Source organism: Condylura cristata, unplaced genomic scaffold (genome assembly GCF_000260355.1).
Source record: "Condylura cristata isolate star-nosed mole 26May11 unplaced genomic scaffold, ConCri1.0 scaffold00002, whole genome shotgun sequence".
Lineage (NCBI taxonomy): Eukaryota > Metazoa > Chordata > Mammalia > Eulipotyphla > Talpidae > Condylura > Condylura cristata.
The window spans coordinates 14,528,800-14,549,105 of record NW_004567103.1 but is presented as its reverse complement, the minus strand read 5'-3'; the positions used below and the strand labels follow the sequence as shown (position 1 = coordinate 14,549,105).

The following is a 20,306-nucleotide window of genomic DNA, read 5'->3' as shown; positions in this document are numbered from 1 at the left end:
GAATGGGCTGTCATGTAAATAGCTTCAAGGGCCCATGAAGGGAGAGTTGCCCCGGAGCCCATTCCTAATCTTTTGGATCATATCTCCCTTTGAGGAGCCGATGAAAGTTTAGGATGATCTCCCTGGAAAAAGCCAGGCATGCACTGTCCTTGTAACTTTAGGGGGTTCATCAATCTCATCGGGCCCTCCTGTGGGCCCTTTGACGTGGCCTGCCTGATTCTGGCCAAGGAGACATCCTCCTCAGCTGTGCTCTCAGCCTGTCTCAAGGCGCCCACTGCGTCGCTAAGCCCAGCCTTGAACAACACGCGCCACATGCCCATGGTACTGCAGCTTGGACCTTAATTCTACGATCCTTGTTTGAACATTGTTGTGCTCTTTCCTCTTGGCTATCAGACCCGTGGGAAAAAGGGGCAGGGTATGATTGAGGGTCAAGCAGCTAACACAGTACAAGGAGCTGAAAGAAGCCTTAGTGCTGGGCCCTCCCTGTGGGTACAACAGGTTAAAGCGCAGCACTGTGAAGCTAACTGCAGCCGCCTTGGTGTGAGTTTGATCCCCGGCCAGGGAGCTGACCACATGGCGTGGCAGACCTCTCCTGTCCCTCAGCAATGTGCTTGGTCGATCTGCCTGTTCTGTTCCCCACTCTGTCTCTGGTGAATCCTCTCGCCACCCCTGCACCTCTGGCCCATCCCCAGTTTTGTATGCACAAATAAATCTTAAAAGAAAAAGCAGCCGTGGAGCTGTGGGAGGAGCGAGAGACCACTGGAGAGAAAGGGGATCTTTTGTAGCCCCAAACTATTTCCAACAAGAGCCAAGAGCCACTACACTTGATTATTAATTAGCTTCTTGATCAGACAACTTTACCCTGATTGAAGAGGGTGGCTTAAATTTTTGATCTGAATGTTGTCTTCTAATTATCTGTCTACTGTTCAGGAAGTAATTAAATCATCTGAATGGTAGGTGGTTGGAGAAGAGGAAGTGCATCTGCTCTTGTAGATGATGATTGTTTGGCAGAAGTCGGAAAGGCGCATACTGGCACATTCACAACCACGTCCTCGGTGTCCCCCTTCTTCCCACTGTACATGGGGAAAGGTGTGGTGTGCAGCTCCTCTAACAGACAAGTGAGGTGGGCAAGGTTGGAGAGATGGGCGGGAAATAGCGGTGATTAGGAGAAAAGAGGGAACTGGTGAATGGAGGCAGAGGAGGAACAGAAGAAAAGGGAAGATCAGAATGTGTGGTAAAATCAGACACCCAGTTCACTGAGTCTGGAGCTTTCTGTTAAGTTTAATAATTACCTAGTAACCACCAAGAAGATGGCCGACCCTGCATCCTACTTGGGGGAAATTCAGTTCCAGAAGAGTCGTCACTGCACTGCCTCCAACGTCTCTCCTCCTCGGGAGCGCCTTTCCCCCACAGTGCTGGAGGCCCCACAGCTGTCATTTGTCTTCATCTACCCTCCCACCAGGCTGAAGTGACCCTTTGCCCAGCCCACAAGGCTGGCAGGGTGTTGGCCACCAGAGAGAGCAGCCTGCTTGCTGGGCTCCCCTGTTGTCTGTGCTGTGTGCTGTCAGGGGTCCGCCCTCCCCAGGGACTGGGGTCCTCTGGGCTGAAAGTTGGCCATTTTTTCTTGTGAGGTATAATTTAGATCAGATTAGTATTTCCTGAGTCCTGGCCATGAGCTTCCATGAGCACCTATGAGGGAGCAAAACCCCAGGTGTGGAGTTAACAGGCCCAGGCTGAGACAGCTGAAGAGAAGCCAATGCTCCTCGTGAGGCATAGCTGCCCCTCCCCCGTCTCCTAGTAGTATCTTGGTTTAAGAGCTCAATGCGTCTAACACAGTACAACAGTCTCTCCCACATCAGCAGGCGTCAGCATCCACCAGAAGCTAGTGAAAACACGGACCCCGCCCCACCCTGCATCACCCATCAGCATCATCACTGCAGGTGGTGCTTATTATGGGCTGGCCTGCCCACACACCCCTGGGAGTCCCTCACTGCCAAGCCATGACCTCTGCAATTGTGACCTCTGTGACTTGGGCCTTCTCTCGGGGGAAGTCGCTTCAGCTTCCTAGATGCCAGACCCGGCTTTCGGCTTCAAGCATCCCACTTCATAGAAGAGGCAGGCTGGTGGACAGGAGGGCACTGCCCAGGGGTCCAGTCTTCACACCTAGATCTTCTTGTGGTCTCCTCCCCCACTCCAGGCTGCCTCCATATCTCAGTTTCCTGATCAGGGAATTAAAAGGTTTGACAGGTGGCGACGTTTCCAGCCAGGAGGAGAGGCAGGCATCTTTGTGGCACACACATGTTTTTAAGCAAAAGTGATTTAAGAATGATGCTGTGCCAGTCCCTGCCCTGAGCTGCCCTCCACTCACTGTAATTCAAGACTTGGACCCCCTTATTGCTGAAGGGGGGGGGCACATACCTAAATCACAGGAAAGAACCTCAGTGAACCACACACAGGGAGTTTTATATTAAAAAAAAAATCTATGATTTTGATAAGCATCAAATTCACTGAAGTAAAGATTTGGAGCAATCTGCAAAATATCGTTCTTCTTCCCTGACCCTATTCACTCACGAGTGCAAACAAATACAGTGAGGAGCAGGGCCTCATTTCTGCAGAACTGGGGTTTTGATGGACAATCTCTTGGGTCTGGGGAGTTAAAAAAAAATGTTTTTGGTGCCAAAGACCTTAATTAATTTGCTCTTGTTAAATCCTAATAACTTGACCCAGTGGAGCAGAGAATGTCCCATTTGTTTGCTGGGCGGCTCTGTCAGCTCCTCTTGCTGGGGCAGACAGTGTCATTAGAGATGACGAAAGAGGAGGCAGGTGGAACAAGGACATTCGATGTCACCAAACCTTCTCATCGAGGGGACACAGATGAGGGAGGCAAAAACCTTCAAGGAGACTGCGTATGGTGGACTCTCAGTTATGTGAGGACTTGGGTTCTGAGGCCATGTCTGCATTGGGTCTGAACACTTCTAACATACCCGCATTGAGCACCTCTTTCGAGGGTTCTCTTATTTTTTTGAAAGATTTCTTCATTATCCATACAAGACAGCTGAAGAGAAGCTACTGCTACCTTTGAGAGGCCAGAAGCTGCCCCTCCCCCATCTCTAGTATCCTGGTTTCAGCAGCTCAGTGCCTGACACTGTAGAACAGTCTCTATGTCCCTTCTCGGCCCCTCTCTGTCAGGAGAGGGGCTTGGTGATTTGCTTTGCCCACAACAACTTACATTTGTCTTTCACAGTGGCATGGGTTGGTGTAGGAAGTTAGGACGCTAATTCAAGACTAGGGTACAGGCCAGAGGTGTGGGGGGTGAGAGGATTCACCAGAGACTGAGTGGGGAGCAGAACAGGGAGATCTACTGAAATACACTGCTGAGGGGAATAGTGGGTGGGTCAGGAGAGGTCTGCCAGCCATGTGGGTCAGCTCTCTGGCTAGGGATCGAACTCATGCTGCAGTGACTACGGACAGCTTCATAGTGGCTGAGACTCAACCCTTCACACTACCAGGGAGGCCCCCTGAGAGGACATTTACCCTGTGTGCTGGTGTTCACCACAGCCCACTCCTTCATAGAACTCATCTTACGCCATCCTTTCAAACAGTGCTATAAAGACCACATTATTAGCCCACTTCACAGGTGAGGGAAAGGAAGCAGAGAGCAGTTATACAGACGACTTCAATCCCAGACTCAGTACGGAACTGAGCACTAGGCATGTGTTGTAATATTTGTAGCAAGTGCAGTGGAATTGGAAGCCAAGGCTCCTGGTCCAGTCTTCAGCCACTTGCTTAGCTATATGGACCAGAGTCCAAACACTTTCAGCTTCTTCTCACTTGTTAAATGGGTGGATCATGGATTTACAAGGTGTATCTTTCAGAGCTGTTATATCCCTTCTCAGCGCCTCTCTGTCAGCAAAGGGTTTTGGTGGTTTGTTTTGCCCACAACAACTTACATTTGACTTTCACAGTGGCATGGGTTTGTGTAGGAAGTTAGGACCTAATTCGAGAGGTATAGCATCGGGCCTCCCTGGTAGCACAAGGGCTTAAGCCTCAGCACTATCAAGCTATTGGCAGCCACTGCAGCACCAGTTCAAATCCCGGCCAGGGAGCTGACCCACATCACGCAGCAGACCTCTCCTGTCTCACCTGCTGCTCCCCTCAGCAGTGCATTTCAGTAGATTCACCTGTTCTGCTTCCCACTCTGTCTCTGGTGAATTCTCTCACCCCCCACACACCTCTGGCCTGCACCCCAGCTTTTGTATGCATAAATAAATAAAAGAAATATTTAAAAGGAGCAAAAATTTAAAACGAGAGGTACAGCATCTAAGGTGCTGTACACGTCTCAGAAGTACAACCCTCGGGGGTGACCAGGTGTCGCGCCTTTGTCCTGACTTGGCTCCAGGCTGCCTCAAACAGAACACCCAGCCATTTCTGGCAACGTTTCAGGCAGAATCCTTTGGTGAGAACTGAAAGCCATTTTCTGAACAACTCATTGTTCTGGAGTCTTCTCACTGATTGCTGACTGACCTGGAGGCTCGCCAGGAGGACGCAGCCATGGACGGGGCTGCAGGCTGACTGTGCCCTGGACTCTGAAGCCCTCCTGGCTCTGCGGCAGAGAACATCTGCTCAGCTGGTTCTGGTGTTCAGAGGAGTCTCTCTTGTGCATCCCTCTTGTTCTCATGAACTTCCCCCAGGGCCCCCTGTGATTATAGGATTCATTAGTGCTGTGTATTTTCTGTTCACTCAGACTCCTTGCTACCAGAGGCCATTCAATAGTCTTAGGAAGAGACAAACTGTTTTTGGCATCTGTAAGATAAAGTCCAAAGAGCTGCTTTCACAGGGGATCTTATTCCTTTCCTACCCCCTCCTCCACCCCAGGCCCCGCCCCCACCCCTTTGAGCTAACACAGGACTAGCCTTTCTCCAGATGACGCTTCTTACCAAGTTACTAAACGGCTGTAGCCATCCAAGGAGCCTGGCTCTATGGATGTGGATTCTTTCATCCCACACTTTTCTCAACCAGCAGTCTTGAGACCATAATGTTTCCCACCAACTCTTCCTCAGCCTACTTTCCACACTTCTTGTCTGGGACCCTGGGAGGGCAGGCTCCTCCTCCACATGGCAATAAGCTAATGGATAAACACACATGGACAATTTTAAACCAGAGGCTGCCTCTAAAGTAAGACAGACTTCACATGTGTGGCCTGTCTTTGCTCAGACTGGATTATGCCTCCCTCTGGCCGCCCCAATCAGGCTTCTGCTCCCTGTTTTAGCTTCTCTGTCTCCCATTAGTAAATGGAAACTGGTTTGTGTGGACACAGGTCCAAATTCACAGATGGAGTCAAGCAGGGTGAGAGATGGGACACTGTCTCCTTCCCTCAGGACAACCTGTGGCTGAGGCTGGTCGCTGGCAATTTTGCCCTGGCTCTGCAAGGAGTGTCTGTGGGCTACAGACGCCTGCGTTGGTGGCGACACCCCACTTCATGGTGAGCACCCAGGGGATGCTGTGGTTTTGCAACCCCTGGTGATATGCTCTTTTAACTGTGCATTACTTTCATGGGGACCCTGAAAACTATGCCCAGGTGGACCCTGTGCCCACAGCTGAGGGCCTCCTCTTGTTACTGAGCTTATCATTTAGGGGCTGCAAGGCTAACACTGGACTAGCGTATGGGGGGCAGTGAGACTCGCCTGTAGAAGGAAGCAGGGCTCACCTGATCTACATTCCCCGAGTGCGTCTGGTACCCCGGGTGCCCTCTGAGTCAGTGAGTCTGAACATCTAGGTGAGCCTAGATGTTAGGACATAAAGCCCAGCGGACCTTACAGGCCCTGCCTGACTGTCCCTTCCAGAGAGCCCCTAATGCTGCTGCTGTCTACCCTATAAGCAGTGTTACATGCTTTCCCTCAACTGCCCGGAATTCCGCAGAGAAGTGACAAATTTGAACTGCACCCCACCACCACTCCTGATCATCAGCATGATCGCATCATCACCCGTCACCAGAATCTCTGCATTCAACTCCTGCCAGTCAGCACCCACTCTTCTCTAGAGTACGTAACCCCCCCTCCTTCTTGACTGTCTCTCCAGTGACTAACGTCACCTCGAAAACCACCCAACTGGCTGCCTGAAGCAGCCTAAGATAAATCATTTAGCCTTAGAGTTTCACCCTCTTAAAAATGGGAAGAATAATCCTTGCCCTTAGGGACATGCTGTGGAATTGAATTAGCTCAGCTATAATCAATAAAATATTAGATCAGTCTAAACTCTCCAAGAGCGAGAGGGCCCAAATATGGATGTTGCTGACCACCTGCAGATGGCTCCACAAGCAATGAGGGTCTCTCTTGCAGCCCCTCCCTCCCCGCAGCCGCTACTCAAGTCACCGGCTTGTCAGTGCAGTGGGGACAGCTGATGGCATCACTGCCTCCCAAAGGAGGGAAACATGGCAATCTTCACAATGACCCACCTTCAAAATAATTCCTGGTTTTCCCAGAAACTGAGTGACAGTGCATATGGCATAAGAAGAGGAAGAATGAGAGGCAGGAAGGGTTCAGAAGAACTGCAGCTAGAGGGGACCAAGACAAGACAAGGAGATGGTGTCGTGGCGGGGACTCACAGGCACACACTCCATGCGGGAGAAGTTGACAGCCCAGGGGTCTCAGAGGCAGAGGAGACAGCCTGGGTGTGTTTCCTGTAAGTGGGCCCAAGTGCTCCTGAAGTCACAGATGGCATCAACAGCAACGCCATAAGTGACACCACAGGCCATGCCACCTGATGCAGGAAGGTTAATGGCAAGGGCACTAGGCTGCCAGGTAGACCTAGCTGCTAATCCTGGCTGAGCAACCTTGAGCGGTCACCTCCCCTCTCGGATCCTCTGTTCCTTCAACTGCAAAACAAGGCTGTTGTACAGGTTGACGGCACAGTCACTTCTATGCTCCGTTCTCTTATCCTTCAAGCCTATTCAGTCCTGAGGGACAGATGTCATTTATACTCCTGTCTCTTACCCCCCACCATCCCCCCGCCCAGAGAGGAGGAGTAAACTTCCCTTCTCCACCATGTGACTGACCCACTGACGTCGGACCCATTGGTGACATGCTTTGACCAAGTTGCTGAGTGGCAGGGACAGTGCGTCTGTACTGAGCAGAAACTTGGAGAAGCTTCCACCAGGGCTCCTGAGCCCCTGCACTAAGCTGGGAGAAGACGACACCCCGGTAGTGCCTACTCTCTGAGCATGAAAAGCCACGCAGAGGAGGCCAGACGTGAAGCACAGCAGAAGCCAGGCCTGGCCAAGCGAGCAGAGCCACACCCTTTCCGCAGACCTGTGAATGGGAAATGTGAGAAGGCCCTGAAATTGGGAGCTGACTGTTACGGCGGCAAAGCTGAGTCACGCACCACATGATGGGAAAGCGTGTCTCACACACTCATACGTGAGGACTGATCACAAACTTGCCTGAAGGAGACTGAAGGGCAGCTGGAGGGGCCCCTACAGGAAGGCCCTCCACTGCTTCCCCTCCATGCCAGCGCGTTCTCTCTCCATATGGAGACACACCTGGCTTTTGGCATCAACAACATGGGCCTCGGCAGGGGTAGGAAGGGAGAGGGAGCTAAATTAGAATGCCTCAAAGTCAAATTCCTCCCCATTCACAGTCCTCTCTTCTACCGTTCTCCAATCTGGTGCCGTCTGTTTCTTTCACTGCCTAGGTGCCATAATTAAAAGGCTCTTAAACTTGGGCTTGATCGATTGGGTTAGCTAGCATGGAGAGGCAGCAAGATGGTTAGACAAGTTAACAATTTCCAGCATCACTGGTTGCTGGCTGCAATCATCAGTAGGCAAGTCTCTGGAGCTCTCAATTCTAATATTAAGAAAGAAATTCCCCAAAAGAAATTCACACGAGCATCAGCGCAGCAAAATTACAACACATCAATGTTTTCCTGACAAACAGGGCAATGTAGCCTATTTGATAATAAAACACAAGCAAATGCCCAGAAAAGGCAGCTGTGGTGGTCTAAGCCCTGGTACCATGGCCTGGGGGGTAACCTGGATCCAGGTTGGGGTGTCCCAGCAGGGCTGCAGCACACTCCATTTTTCACACAGAGAAGTCCAGGCCTACTCCCTGCCTCCCATTCCCTGCCTCATGAGTTACTTGAACACTGACTTCAGAGTTGACAGCTATACTCTTCTGTCCTGATAAGCCCCCACCAAGCAACCCAACTTGATGGTTGACAGCGGTGGGACACAGACATGGGGAAGGGGTAAAGGAACCAGCAGGAACTCAAGTGGTGGCTTTCCAACTTTTTTCTAAAACGCCAAAGTCTTGTAAACTCTGTCTTGTCTGAAAGGAGACATACAAACAGAAGACATGCCCATGAGCTCAGAGGGAGAAGGGGAGGACACAGGTCTCGCCGGGCAGGCTCCATTTCCTGCCCACTCCCACAGGTGTGCTGGGAGCTGGTGTGCAAGCCCAGGATGACACAGTCAAAACTGGCAGACGACGGAAATCTGGGGCGCTGGAATAGGCTACAGAAAACTGCAAGGGGGTTGCTATCAGTACAGCTATTTCTGAGCCTCCTCTATGGAGAGAAGAAATAACAGGTCTTTCTCCTCATGGCCGGGAAGCCAGAGGGTCACAAGGATAAGGTCTTTCTCATCCCGCTTGCAACAGCATCGCTGGCCTGTCAAGCTTCCGAGAGCCAAGTTCCTTTTCCCTGTCTTCAACTGGAAAGACAGACTTGCTTGGAAAGATTTAGATTTTCCCTCTTGCCCCCCCCTCCTCCCCTTTTCCAGTCACCCCTCAAATCTCAGTGTCTGTCCCCTGCTGAGCTCACAGTTCTCAAGTCTGGGGCCAGACCTGCCTTGACCACCCAAGGAAGAGCTCCTGGAGATTCATCTAACTCACCAGATGGGGCTCCCCAGTCTCCACAGAGACAAACCCCCAGACTCACCTATGCACACCACATCCATGAATCCATACATCCCATAACAGATCTGGAAGAGGAGGTCTTGGCGCTGCCATTTTGCAGAGGGACTGAAGGTCGACCAGATGAGCCAAGAGATACTGGCAATGAGGAAGAGAGAACCTAAGATGGCGGCTGCAATCTGAACCTTCTCGATGACTGTCAGAGAGATGGCCTGCCACTGTGTGGAGAGAAAGGCAGGTTAGCTGTCGCCTGGATGCCCTTACCCTATCTCCATCTCACTCCCATCCCTTTTCTCTCACCATCCTCCCTTCTCTGATTTAGGATTTAATTCAGCACTTTTCAACTTATAACACAATGGATATTTTTTATAGGTTTCTGAGTGTTATGCTGTATTTTTGATAGGGAGGAGACTTATATCACCCCCCCAATAATCAGGAGTCATTGTAGGCAGGAGGTTCCGTGCAAGCATGGGTGGGAAGGAAGGTCATTAAAGTTGATTATGATACAGAGAAACAGGAGAAAGTGAAAATGTAAAGTTAGTGTGGGTGGTACTCCAGGTCCCAGAATATTCTTTTCAGGGCAACACTGTTTATTTTCACACAAATAGGTGCTGACAAGGTACAGGCCTTTCTTTCATTTGTTTTCTACAATACCTGACATGTCATTTAATATACATTTTAGAGATTACCAATTCACCAGGAAAGGAGAGGATAGAAAATATGGAGGAGCGGTAAGAAAAACAGTATAATTTACCACATGTATATGAAAACAGATTTCACTCTTTTTTTAAAAAAAAAAACAAACAGGAAAAGTACTATACTAATAATATTGATAAATAGGTTGAAGGTTGCAGTATGAGTGAGTTTCAACTCTGAATTTCTACAAGTCTATGACCAAAATGAGTGGGGAGTTGGATTTTAAATCAGGATTTTTCAGGCATTCGCTTAATAAATATGTACTGAGTATTACAGCTGCAATTCTTCAGGAGCAAGAAAGAGAGGTACATGTCCCTGGGATAACCCATCATAGGGAGATTTGACTTCCCAGGGGAAGCAACACTTAAAGAGAATAGCATTTAGGAGGCAAACAGGAAGACATAAGTGTCACCCAAGCAGAGGGAAGAGCTTGTATGAAGGCCTTGTGGCTGAAAAAGTTATGATGAGTCAAAAAAAAAAAAATCTTTAAGAAGACCAGAGTGGGTAGAGCCCAGAGCAAAAAGTGTGGAATGAGGGCCCTCCCTGGTGGCGTAGCAGGTTAAAGCACAACACTACACAGCTAAAGCCACTTCAGCACAAGTTTGACCCCCACCCTGACACACCCCTCCCCCACCGCTGCTTCCCTCAGCAGTGTACTTCGTCAGTCTGACTGTTCTGCTCCCCACTCTGTCTCTGGTGAGTCCTCTCACTACCCCTGCACCTCTGGTGGGTACCCCAGTTCTGTATGAGTAGATGAATAAATATAAAAAAATCTGTGACGATGTGCATAGATTTTTTTTCTGCCTTGTCCCAAAAGTAAACATTATGCTATTGAACAATTTTAAGCATGGAAACTACAGGATCAGACTTGGGACAATGGCAGGAACATCAAGTTCTTGTTTGTAAGCAAAGGAAACCCCTACAAGGCATCTCAGCCTCAGCTCCCTAGCGGCAAGCTGTCTCCCCTCCGCCCTCAGGAATTCTCTCTATGTGTCAGGTGGCCCCGGGCAGACTGCTGACCGGCTCCAGCCAGCACTGACTGGCAGCCCAAGCAGAACTGAAACTGTTGGAAAACTTTTCAGTTGCCAATTTCAATGTAGGGCATCAGCCTTTATGTTTAATTATACAGATAGCATCCCATTACAGGTAATGGGGCCTTTACATTTTCCACTGCTTCCTCTGCCTACAGTTACACAAAACAGAGGAATTTTCCAGAAGATGGAGATTCCTTTCATATAGAACAAATGCTTTTTCCAGAGCCTGCCTCTATCTGTGAAGAGGACTCCTGGCTGAGCTTTTACTTTTTTTGCTGCCATTGAGTCATCAATATCCCTCACCTTCTCCTGCTCCAGATTTTGAAATTCCAGACAGACACAGAAAAGCCCCCTATATTGCTAAACTCCTTCCTACCCTCAGCCACCCTGACCAATGCTTGAAGTCCAGCGGATGGACCCTCCCACCAGCCTCCACAAGAGGTGTGTGTGTGTGGGGGGGCAGCATTGCAAAGGAAGCGCTCTGAAATCCCCCAGCGGGGCTGGGAAGGGGAGGAGGGCCTCCCATCTCCACCCCCACCCCCACATTATGATACTGGACTCCACCACCCCCAGACAGGAGTCTGACGGTGGGGTCATAAGAGGGCGCCAAGGCCTGGCCACCTGCGTGGCAGCACCTGGAAATGGAAGAGCGGAGGCCGGATGTTCCCTTCCTCACAACCGGAAGGGGCCCCTCGAAAAGGTCAGGTGACCAATTTGAGCTGAGTCCTGTTCTGTTAGTGGAGTGCAACCCAGGAAACCTCCATCCATCATAAGGCTCTCAGTTTCCCCTTTGTTAAAAATGCGAATAACCGGCCCTCCCTGGTGGCACAGCGGGTTAAAGCACTGCACTAAGAAGCTAAAGCCGTTTCTGCATGAGTTCGATTCCCGCCTGCCCCGGAGGTGACCACATGGTGTGGCAGACCTCTCCTGACCCGCCCGCTGCTCCCCTCAGCAGTGTACTTCAGTTGATCTGCCTGTTCTGCTTCCTGCTCTGTCTCTGGTGAATCCTCTCACCCTCCGCATCTCTGGCCTGTACCCCAGTTCTGTACGAATAAATAAATATTTTTTAAAAATACGAATAACCACTTCATCCTACTGCCTAGAGCATTGTGAGGGGCAAATGAAGCGGCTCACTAATCGGGCTTGAAGGGTGTGAGCTGCCATCATTTCTGTTCCTCTTTATGTCTCCGCAAACACGGGGCTTTGCATAGCAAGGTGAGGTCCTCCCTGCATGCGCTCAGCAAACTCCATGCCTGTGAGCAATAACGTTGAGGTTCAGGGCCAGACTCGGGAGCCGAAGCCTTCGTGTGAACCCCTGCTCGTCAAGGTCACTCTGGGCAAGCTGCTAGCCCCTCGGCTGCCATTGTCTCACCAGTAAATTGGGTAGAATAATACAGTCCATCGCCTGGGCTTGTTTTCAGCATTAAATGAGATAATAGACTAGGCCATTCAGAAGTGACTGGTCCCTAACCAACACTCATGACATGTTAATTTAATAACATTAATGTAAGTGCAGTTCAAGTGGAACAAAGAGACCGCAAAGTAGCCACGGAGCCTGGCAATCACAGAGCTGACCTAAAATGGTTCCTTCCTCAGTGGCTTTTCTTTGAGAAACAGGGTTTGCAGGGGCTTCCTGAGAGCAAATACAGTGGCGATTCATTAGGGCAGGAAGCAAGAGTTGAGAATGTGACCTTGCACCCGAGGGCAGGGGCAGGGTCAGCTGGTCTCCATTCACTGGCTGGGGGTGGGGGGTGAAGGGTGGGGTACCCCCAGCTGGGGTGGGGGGAGGTGCTGCCTGCTTCTCCTCTGACAAGCCAGCGCCCTCTGGCCTCCGGGGTTCATTCTGCTGCATCTGGGCAGGCCACTGCCTCACACTGGCTGGGACACACAATTGGGGTCATTTGGCCACGAGCACATGGCATTGCCGCCAGTCCAGCCTTCTTTCCTCAGGTGCTGTGTGCAAAGTGAGATGCATCTGCTGAGCACACTGCATTGCATTTCCAGGGGCAACGACATCAGGAGTCCCCAGTGTCTAGAAACTCGCCATTACAGACACTGTAGTCACTTAAAAGTAAACGAACAGATCAATACTATTGATATGGCCATTTGTTTACCATGCTTAGAAGATCAGAACAACGTTTTCTTTTTTCTCCCCAAGGAAAATGTTATCCCTAAATAGGTTTTCATTTTACAAGTCAAGGGCCCGTTCTGCTTCAGAGCCAAGGGCTGGGTACGCCTGTGTGTATGGGCTCTGATCCTTTGGGCTCTGATCCTTTGACAGCATCGCCACCACCTTAGGGCACTTTGAGTTTTTTAAATGAAGGCCTGAAGGTGGAAGCCCCACAGGAAGGGTCCTATTCCCAGCCTGTGGATCACCTGCAGGATGGCTAAGGTGCCTGGGAGTTTTAACACCTCTTTCCAGAACAATGTCCCTCTACCCTGACCTACACGTTTCTGACAGTGGCCCATAAAAAACAATAAAATGCTTGCAGCGGGGCCCTCCCTGGTGGCGCAGCAGGTTAAAGCACAGCACTAAAGAAGCTTAAGCCGCTTCTGCATGAGTTCGATTCCCACCTGCCCTGGAGGTGACCACATGGCACAGCAGACCTCTCCTGACACGCCCGCTGCTCCCCTCAGCAGTGTACTTTGACCATCTGCCTGTTCTGCTCTCGCTCTGTTTCTGGTGAACTCACTTACTGCCCCTGCTCCTCTGGCCTGTACCCCAGCCCTATATGCATAAATAAATAAATCTTTAAAAAAAAAAATGCTTGCCGCCTTCAGCTGTCCCTCTATGCAAAGACCCTGCACCCTGACCACCAAGGCAGGAGTCACTCCTCCCTGGACCCCCCAGGGAGGACAAGAGCCTTTGATAGGAGGAGTCACAGGTCTGCCAGCTCCTGGCATGATGGATGCTTCAGGTAGGGCAGGAGGGTGGCCAGGAGCCCTGCCTCAACTGCCAGACGGAGCCCAGCCCCAGCTCCCGCCCTCCCTGCCTTGATCTCAGAGCAGCCTCTTCACAGCCTCTTCCCTTTTCTTTCTTCTATTCTCCTCGCCTTCCTTCTCCTGTCACTTCTCCATTTTTTTATTATATATTTTTTTACATAGTTCTTCATTTTGTGCATTTTTTCATCTCACTTGCAATCCCCATGGGTTTCCCACCACCAATTCACCCGTGTGCCATCAACAAAGTCCAGGGCACTCTTCCCACCCCATTTCCAATCCCATTCTCCCTTCCATAACCATTAAATGTCTCTGGTTTATAGTTGTTCATTGTTTTCATTTTTACTCTATTACATTTGTTTCTCTTTTTTCGGCCTGCTTCTGCACGCTCCTGCCATGAGTGAAACCATCCAGTATTTTTCTTTTTCTTTCTGGCTTATTTCACTAAACATGATCCCTGCCAGCTCTATCCATGTTGCTGCAAAAGGCATGCATTTATCTTTTTGATTGCTGAGTAATATTCCACTGTATATATGTACCACATTCTTTTATCCAGTCATCTATTTTTGGGCATTTGGGTGATAGCTCCTCCATTTTTCTCTGGCCTTTTGTCCCAAGAAGTGTGACCCCTGGAACAGCAGCACCAGCAACGCTCAAGAACTTTGTCAGAAAGGCAGACTCTCAGGCCAGAGGGACTCCTGACTCCTGCTCCGACAAGATCCCAGAGTAGTTATGTGCATACTGAAGTGTGGGAGGTGCGCTGAGCCTCCTCTGCCCTTATTCCTTCTTTCCCCACACTTAGCGTCGTCTGTCTTTCCTGTCACCGTCCCACCCTCTGTTCCTTATCTCCTGCTCCCTTGCTCTATGGTCTTTCATTTCTTTTCTCCCGCCCCCTTCCTTCCTTTTCCCTATTCCTATTCTTTTCTTTGCAATAGCAGCCACCCACCAATCCATCCTCCCCGCATCCATGATCCACTTATTCTCTCTTCCATCTGATTCTCCCAGATTGTCTCTCTCTCCCCCACCACCATTCTGTTTCTCTTCACTTGACTGAGACTTAAGAGAAAACAACAAACCATTCGCTCCCTTCTGCCCAAATACCACCAAGGGTCTGGCCCAGCAAGCCCTAATCCTTCCTCTTCTTGGCTCTGCCTGGAAAGTGAAATCCACACCCGGAAGCAGACTGGGGAGCCCCCCGCCCTGGCGCCCCCCAGCGGCCAGCCCCGGTGGTACCTGCAGAGGATTCTTTGTGCTTATGGCGATGACATGGTACTTGTAGTAGCACAGCTCACAGCTCCAGCAGCCCCGCTCGCTGATCCACTTGATGAGGCAAGGCTGGTGCGTGCACTTGACCGACCCATCGCAGCGGCACGGGCTCAGCAGCTCCCCCTGCAGGGAGAGGCAGAGAGTGGTCAGGCCGACCCTGGTCTAATGGGGCGTGGGTGGGTCGATGCCCCTGCAGCTCTGGTTGGGGCCAATCTGGTGGGTCAGACCACTCTGCTCAAACCAGACCACAGCTTCATTGAGAGGCACCAGACCACCCGGAGGAGACTGGGCTCCTGCCCTCCACCCCCAGTCTCCTCCCATCACCCCACGTCTGACCTCCTTCCTCCACCAGCGCCTCGGAGCTAGACAATTTCAACACTCAAGAGTCCTGGCCCCAAGTCCTAGGGTTTCTGTAAAATCTCTGCAAACCTGGGCCACCCATAGGGTGTGGCGGCCTGCACACAGGCAGCCTGTGCTTCTCTTTGAAAGCCCAGCAGGGTTTCCAAATCAGTTGTCCCTGGGACCTACACGTCAGGTCTCTCTTTGCATCTTCAGTCATGTTCTTTGCATCCTGATAGGGCCTGTGTCTATGCCTGTCTACCTGCCAGAGAAGCCCCAAAAGGCAGAGATGAGGGGTGGTTTATCTTTGCACCCCTCCCCCCAGTGTCTAACGCACATTCAGAAGGTCCTCAGCAACCTTTGCCCTTGAATGTGTAAGTGAAAGAATCAGGTGTCCACTCAGACTTCCCACACTGCCCTGGGAACAGATATGTGACCGCGCAAATAGGAGGAGAGCATCACACTGGCATTGCAGACCCCACTACCCTGCTGGGAGCCCCCCACTACCCTGCTGGGAGCCCCCCACTACCCTGCTGGGAGGCCTGCAACCCAGGCACACAGGTGCGAGGAAGGAACTCGGTGGAAGTGAGTGATCCCCATAAAACCTGCCCTGTCCACACTTTGTGCCTCCAGTTTGATCGCTCCCTTTCACTGTGACTCCCCCTGCTTCCCCTCCCCCCATCATAGCATTCCCTCATGGGAACAACAGCTTCTCCATCTCGGCATCCTTAGTGCCTGGTACAGTGTCTGAAGCTGACATTCCATGCAGCTTTGAAGGGGAAAGCACCACTATCTGTGATGATCAAGAAGCTTCGCTCCTCTAGGATATGGCCAGCCTCTGGCACCGGTGGGCAGCCGTGACCCTGGTCGAGGAGGCAAGAGATGCCCACACTGCTGGGCACATAGCACATTCATCAAGGCCTAAGGGCCTTTGGCGTCGAGCTCCTTGCAGCTCTGAGAAAGAAATGGGAGAGAGTGAATGGAGAGAGGGGTGGGGAGGAAGGCAGGAGCCCTCATTATTCATGGCAGCATTTCCTAGGCTCATTAATTCTAACAGGATGAGCTGGGTTTGATTAATCGGGTTGTTAAGCAACCATGTCAAATTGCCGATCAGGTAAGAGACATGACTTCCGGTCCCTGCAACAATGCCAAGCAGCAGTGAAGATGTCCTTACTCCCCAGCAGCGGCTGGCAGTGAGACAGGGAGGAAGAGCTGTGGGCCCCACGGCGCTCTCCACTGGGCTGCGGGTGGGGGCCTCGGGCTCGCTGGAGCCTCCCAGGGGTCAGAGGGCGCAGGGCCCAGTTCCAGGGCCTGGCCAAGGGCCCAAGAGGCCACAGCGTGGGGGGTGGAGCCTGCTTCCCGGGTCCCCCACACCTGTCCTTGGGGCTCAAGCATCCTGATAGCAGAATCAGGATTTGATTCAGGTGCCTCACACATCGGAAAGAAGGAAACCCAAAAGTGCTTACCTTTGATGAACGAAGCAGTTCACGATTTTAGAAAAAAAATGATGAACCCAGAAGGAAACTGTTTTAATGTTGGCCATCTCATAAATGTTGTAGTTTATGATTTAGTGTGTGTTGGGTACATTTGGGAGCAGGGCCGTGATCTTTTTTTGTCTAGGGCTTCTGAGAGGCCTTCACCTTTGACGGGGTGGGCTGTACTTTTTCAACAAGAAAAGGAGAAGTGAGCCAGCACAGGCACACTAGAGCACACTCACGGAAGGCATCTTAGCGATAAGCTCTGGAAATGGTGGCAAACGGTGGTAACATTTCATATAAGAGAGACCCCTATGAAAGAGAAAGGTGAAATGACCAGCTCAGGGTCACTCAGCCAGCTGATGGCAAAGGCCAAAGGTAGAGCCAGGTCACTCTGACGTCAGGCTCAACCTCGCACCCCCCGCTCCCTGGACCCTGGGGTCCCTCCCACTCTTGCGCCTCTGGTCTCCTCCCTGTCCCCTCTCCAGATGCCACCCCTCCGGGGTCCAGCTCAGGCCCCTCCACCAACTCCCCCAAACTGCCAGCTACAGACCTGTCTCCTCTCCCAGCGTCATCATCCACAGCTTGGCATGAAATTAGTCTCTAATTGCTTCCTGCGGGAATGGGGCTGCCCCTGTGTACCCACAGAATGGAGCACATTGCAGGTGCATGAAAAATTGTGCTGGCAGATGGGAACCAGCATATGGGCAAGGAGAGCCCTCAGGGTCAGCTCCTGAGGCTCCAGGCTTTGAGCTGGGACAACAAGATGATCGTGTCTACAGAGTTCTGCAAACGCCAAGAGCAATGGGCTTCATTAAAGGCTAAGGGCACCAGACACTTCTGAGGTGACCTGTTCCAAGCGTCCAGGTCCAGAGACTGGCCTTGGGAAGACTAAGGCAACAGAAAACTCAGATCTTCTCTAACCTCAGCTCCCAAGGGGTATAGGGTGGGGCCAGAGGCTGGAGAGGCCATGAGGGAGGAGTGAAGAGCATGGATTTGGAGACAGACTCCTTGGGTTTGGGTACACCGCTTCACTACTCACTGGCTGTGCAAACTAAAGTCCCTCAACCTCTCTGAGGCTCTATTTGTTTCTTGACCTTTCCATGGCAGGCAGATTTCCCTTCCTCAAGAGTGGTTGTGTGCACTGAGTGGGCTCATACATGCAACATATACACGCAGAGCTCAGCACAAGTCCTCTGGGCAGAGAGAGTCTAACTTGTGTTTCCATAAGGACTTTATGTAAGTCTCCCGACTGCAGCTCTGCTTTATTGTCTTCCGAGCGAATGGGTAAGACAGGAAGCTACGCTGAAAGGAAAGCTTCAGCTGGGCCCCAGGGACCCTTGAGGGATGTTGCCCTTCTGAGGGGGTCAGGGTTCAGCGCACAGAATCAGAAACTCAGGTCCCCAATGGCCTCTTCACCACTGAGACAGAAAAGCACCAGCCTTGGTGGGTTGCTGGGGTCACTTAGGCAGGACAAGGTGATCCGCATCCTCTTGTGTGTGTCTGAGCTGGGGGTGGAAGAACAGATGGATTCTCCCCGCTGCCAATGGTACAGCAAGCTGCAGGGCCAGCTTTCTCCATTCATGGATTTCTTTGTGGTTTGTTTAGGCTTGCTTCATCCCCCTCCCCCAATCCAAAAGGGCTCAGTTGTGGGGTCTTAAGTTGCATGGTTGCTATGGCAGAGTCAGGTAAGCCAGGATGTCCCCTCCTACCCACACAGGGACTAGGTATCATGCCACCAGGCAGAAAGCAACAAATACAGAGTCTACGGAAACACGGACAGTCCAGCCTGGTGGCAGTTTACTGCTCTGGACATCAGGACAAAGGACACAAGAGGAGAGTCCGCCTGGGGGCAGCTTTGGGATAGCTTCCTTTATTGAGACTAACATGGCGGTCACCAGCTGGAGCTCTATTTACAGACAGAATTGACTGTGTCTGGCTCTTGAAAGAGCCAGTCTGTGTGTCCCTGGACAAGTATCTTAACCTCTCTGAGCCTCATTCAATCATTCTTTTATTCATTCAATATTCACCTATTATGCTCCAAGTTCTGGTCTAGGTGCAGGAATGCAGCACTGAGTGGAACTGACAAAAATGATTCAATAGAAAGACAGGCAAATAAAAAAGATACATGTAAATGCTAAGAACCCAAAATATTGTCATGTGCTCTGAAGCAAAGAAACAGGAAAAAAAGGAACATGGAGACCAAGGTGGAGGGTGGGGGGTTGAGTGGAAATTCTAAAATAGAGTCGGTTGTGGAAGGTGTCATCAAATGGTGACATTTGCGTGAAGACCTGAGAAAGGTGAGAGAGCAAGTCACACAGACACCTGTGGGCTGAGCCTTTGGCAGAAGGAATAGAGAGTGCAAAGGCCCTGGGACAGAAGCATGCCCAGCATTTATTGGGGCACCAGAAGAATCTGGGCCTGGGGTACAGTGAATGAGGGCAGAGGACTAGGAGATGAGATTAGAGATACAATGAGGATCAGTAAAGGAGGGACACAACTCTCAGACCTCGTCAACCATTTTAAGGACTTGCTCTTGTCTGTGAATAAGATGGGAAATCACGAGCATGTTGGGAGCAGAGGGGAATGACATGAAGCCACCAGGTTTGACAGGCTCACTCTGGCTGCTCTGTTGAAAACAGACTAGAAGAAAGTTAGGGTAGAGTGAGGAGACGGGAAGCTGTTGTGATAATCCAGGTGAGTGAAGATCTTGTTTGGGACCAGTGTGTCCACAGTGGCAGTTCAGGGAGATGCTCAGCTTCTGGACATAGCTTGAATGTCATGGATATTAAGATCTATATCAAGTGTGGGCAGTGATAGGAGATAAGTCAGCCATGAGGCCAATTTTGACCTGAACCACAAGGACGGAGAGCTGCCTTGACATGGGCAAGCCTGTGTGAGGGGCAGGTTTGGAGTTAGAGTGGGAGCTCCCTTGTGGACGCATCAACAAGGAGATGCCAGTTAAATCTCCAGGAGACACCAAGTAGGGGTGCAATCCACGTTCAGATGGAGTTGAGGGGACAGACCGAGGGCTTAGAACCGCCGGCATCCCCATGACGAAATCGCAAAGGAAGAAAATGTATGCAGACAAAAGAGGGCTGCTTCCCGAAGGACACCCCAGTGTCGGAGCTTAGGAGACAGGGAAGATGGGGTGCAAGAAGCTGAGAAGGGAAGGTGAACAAGAGGACGTGTTCAGCCTTGCCCAGCGCTGCCGAAGGAAGCAAGTAGGATGAGAACTGAGAGCTACCCATGAATTTGGCAGTTTTCCTTCAATTGCTTCTATTTTCTAGGTGATGCATGAAGCAAATGTTATGGGCTGAGTGTGAAGGTGGGAGGAGATTTTGGAGATCTGAGAAGTGGTACAGGATTGTCATCTCAGAGCGCTTAACAGTGTAGACTAGAGAAGTATAGTAAGAATGGGTCCTTCTATTCAGATAAAATGAAACATCTGTGAAACTGGGGAGGAGGCCAGTAAGGGTAGGTATTTAGCACCATGTCTAGCACTGTTAAGAGCCCAGCAAACGCTGACTATTAGGTAAGGGGTTATAATAAGGGTGATCGCTTGTTCCTGAACCCACCTTCTCTCCTGCTTCCAATGTTGGTCAATTTCTTCCTTTCTTCCTCCTTTATATAACATTCTTTTTTTTTTT

The 20,306-nt window shown here is 50.9% G+C and overlaps 1 protein-coding gene across 2 annotated transcripts in view; it reads right to left on the bottom strand.

Annotated features, from left to right (window-relative positions):
• The window catches only part of MARCH4 (membrane-associated ring finger (C3HC4) 4, E3 ubiquitin protein ligase), a 95,668-nt gene that overhangs the window by 5,635 nt on the left and 69,727 nt on the right, over nt 1-20,306 (bottom strand). For both annotated transcript variants that reach the window (XM_012728897.1, XM_004674312.2), the window contains 2 exons: nt 14,810-14,965; nt 8,932-9,124 (listed from right to left, as the gene is read on the bottom strand). In XM_012728897.1, coding sequence (XP_012584351.1) covers nt 8,932-9,124; nt 14,810-14,965 — 349 coding nt within the window. The remainder of the gene's footprint in view (nt 1-8,931; nt 9,125-14,809; nt 14,966-20,306) is intronic.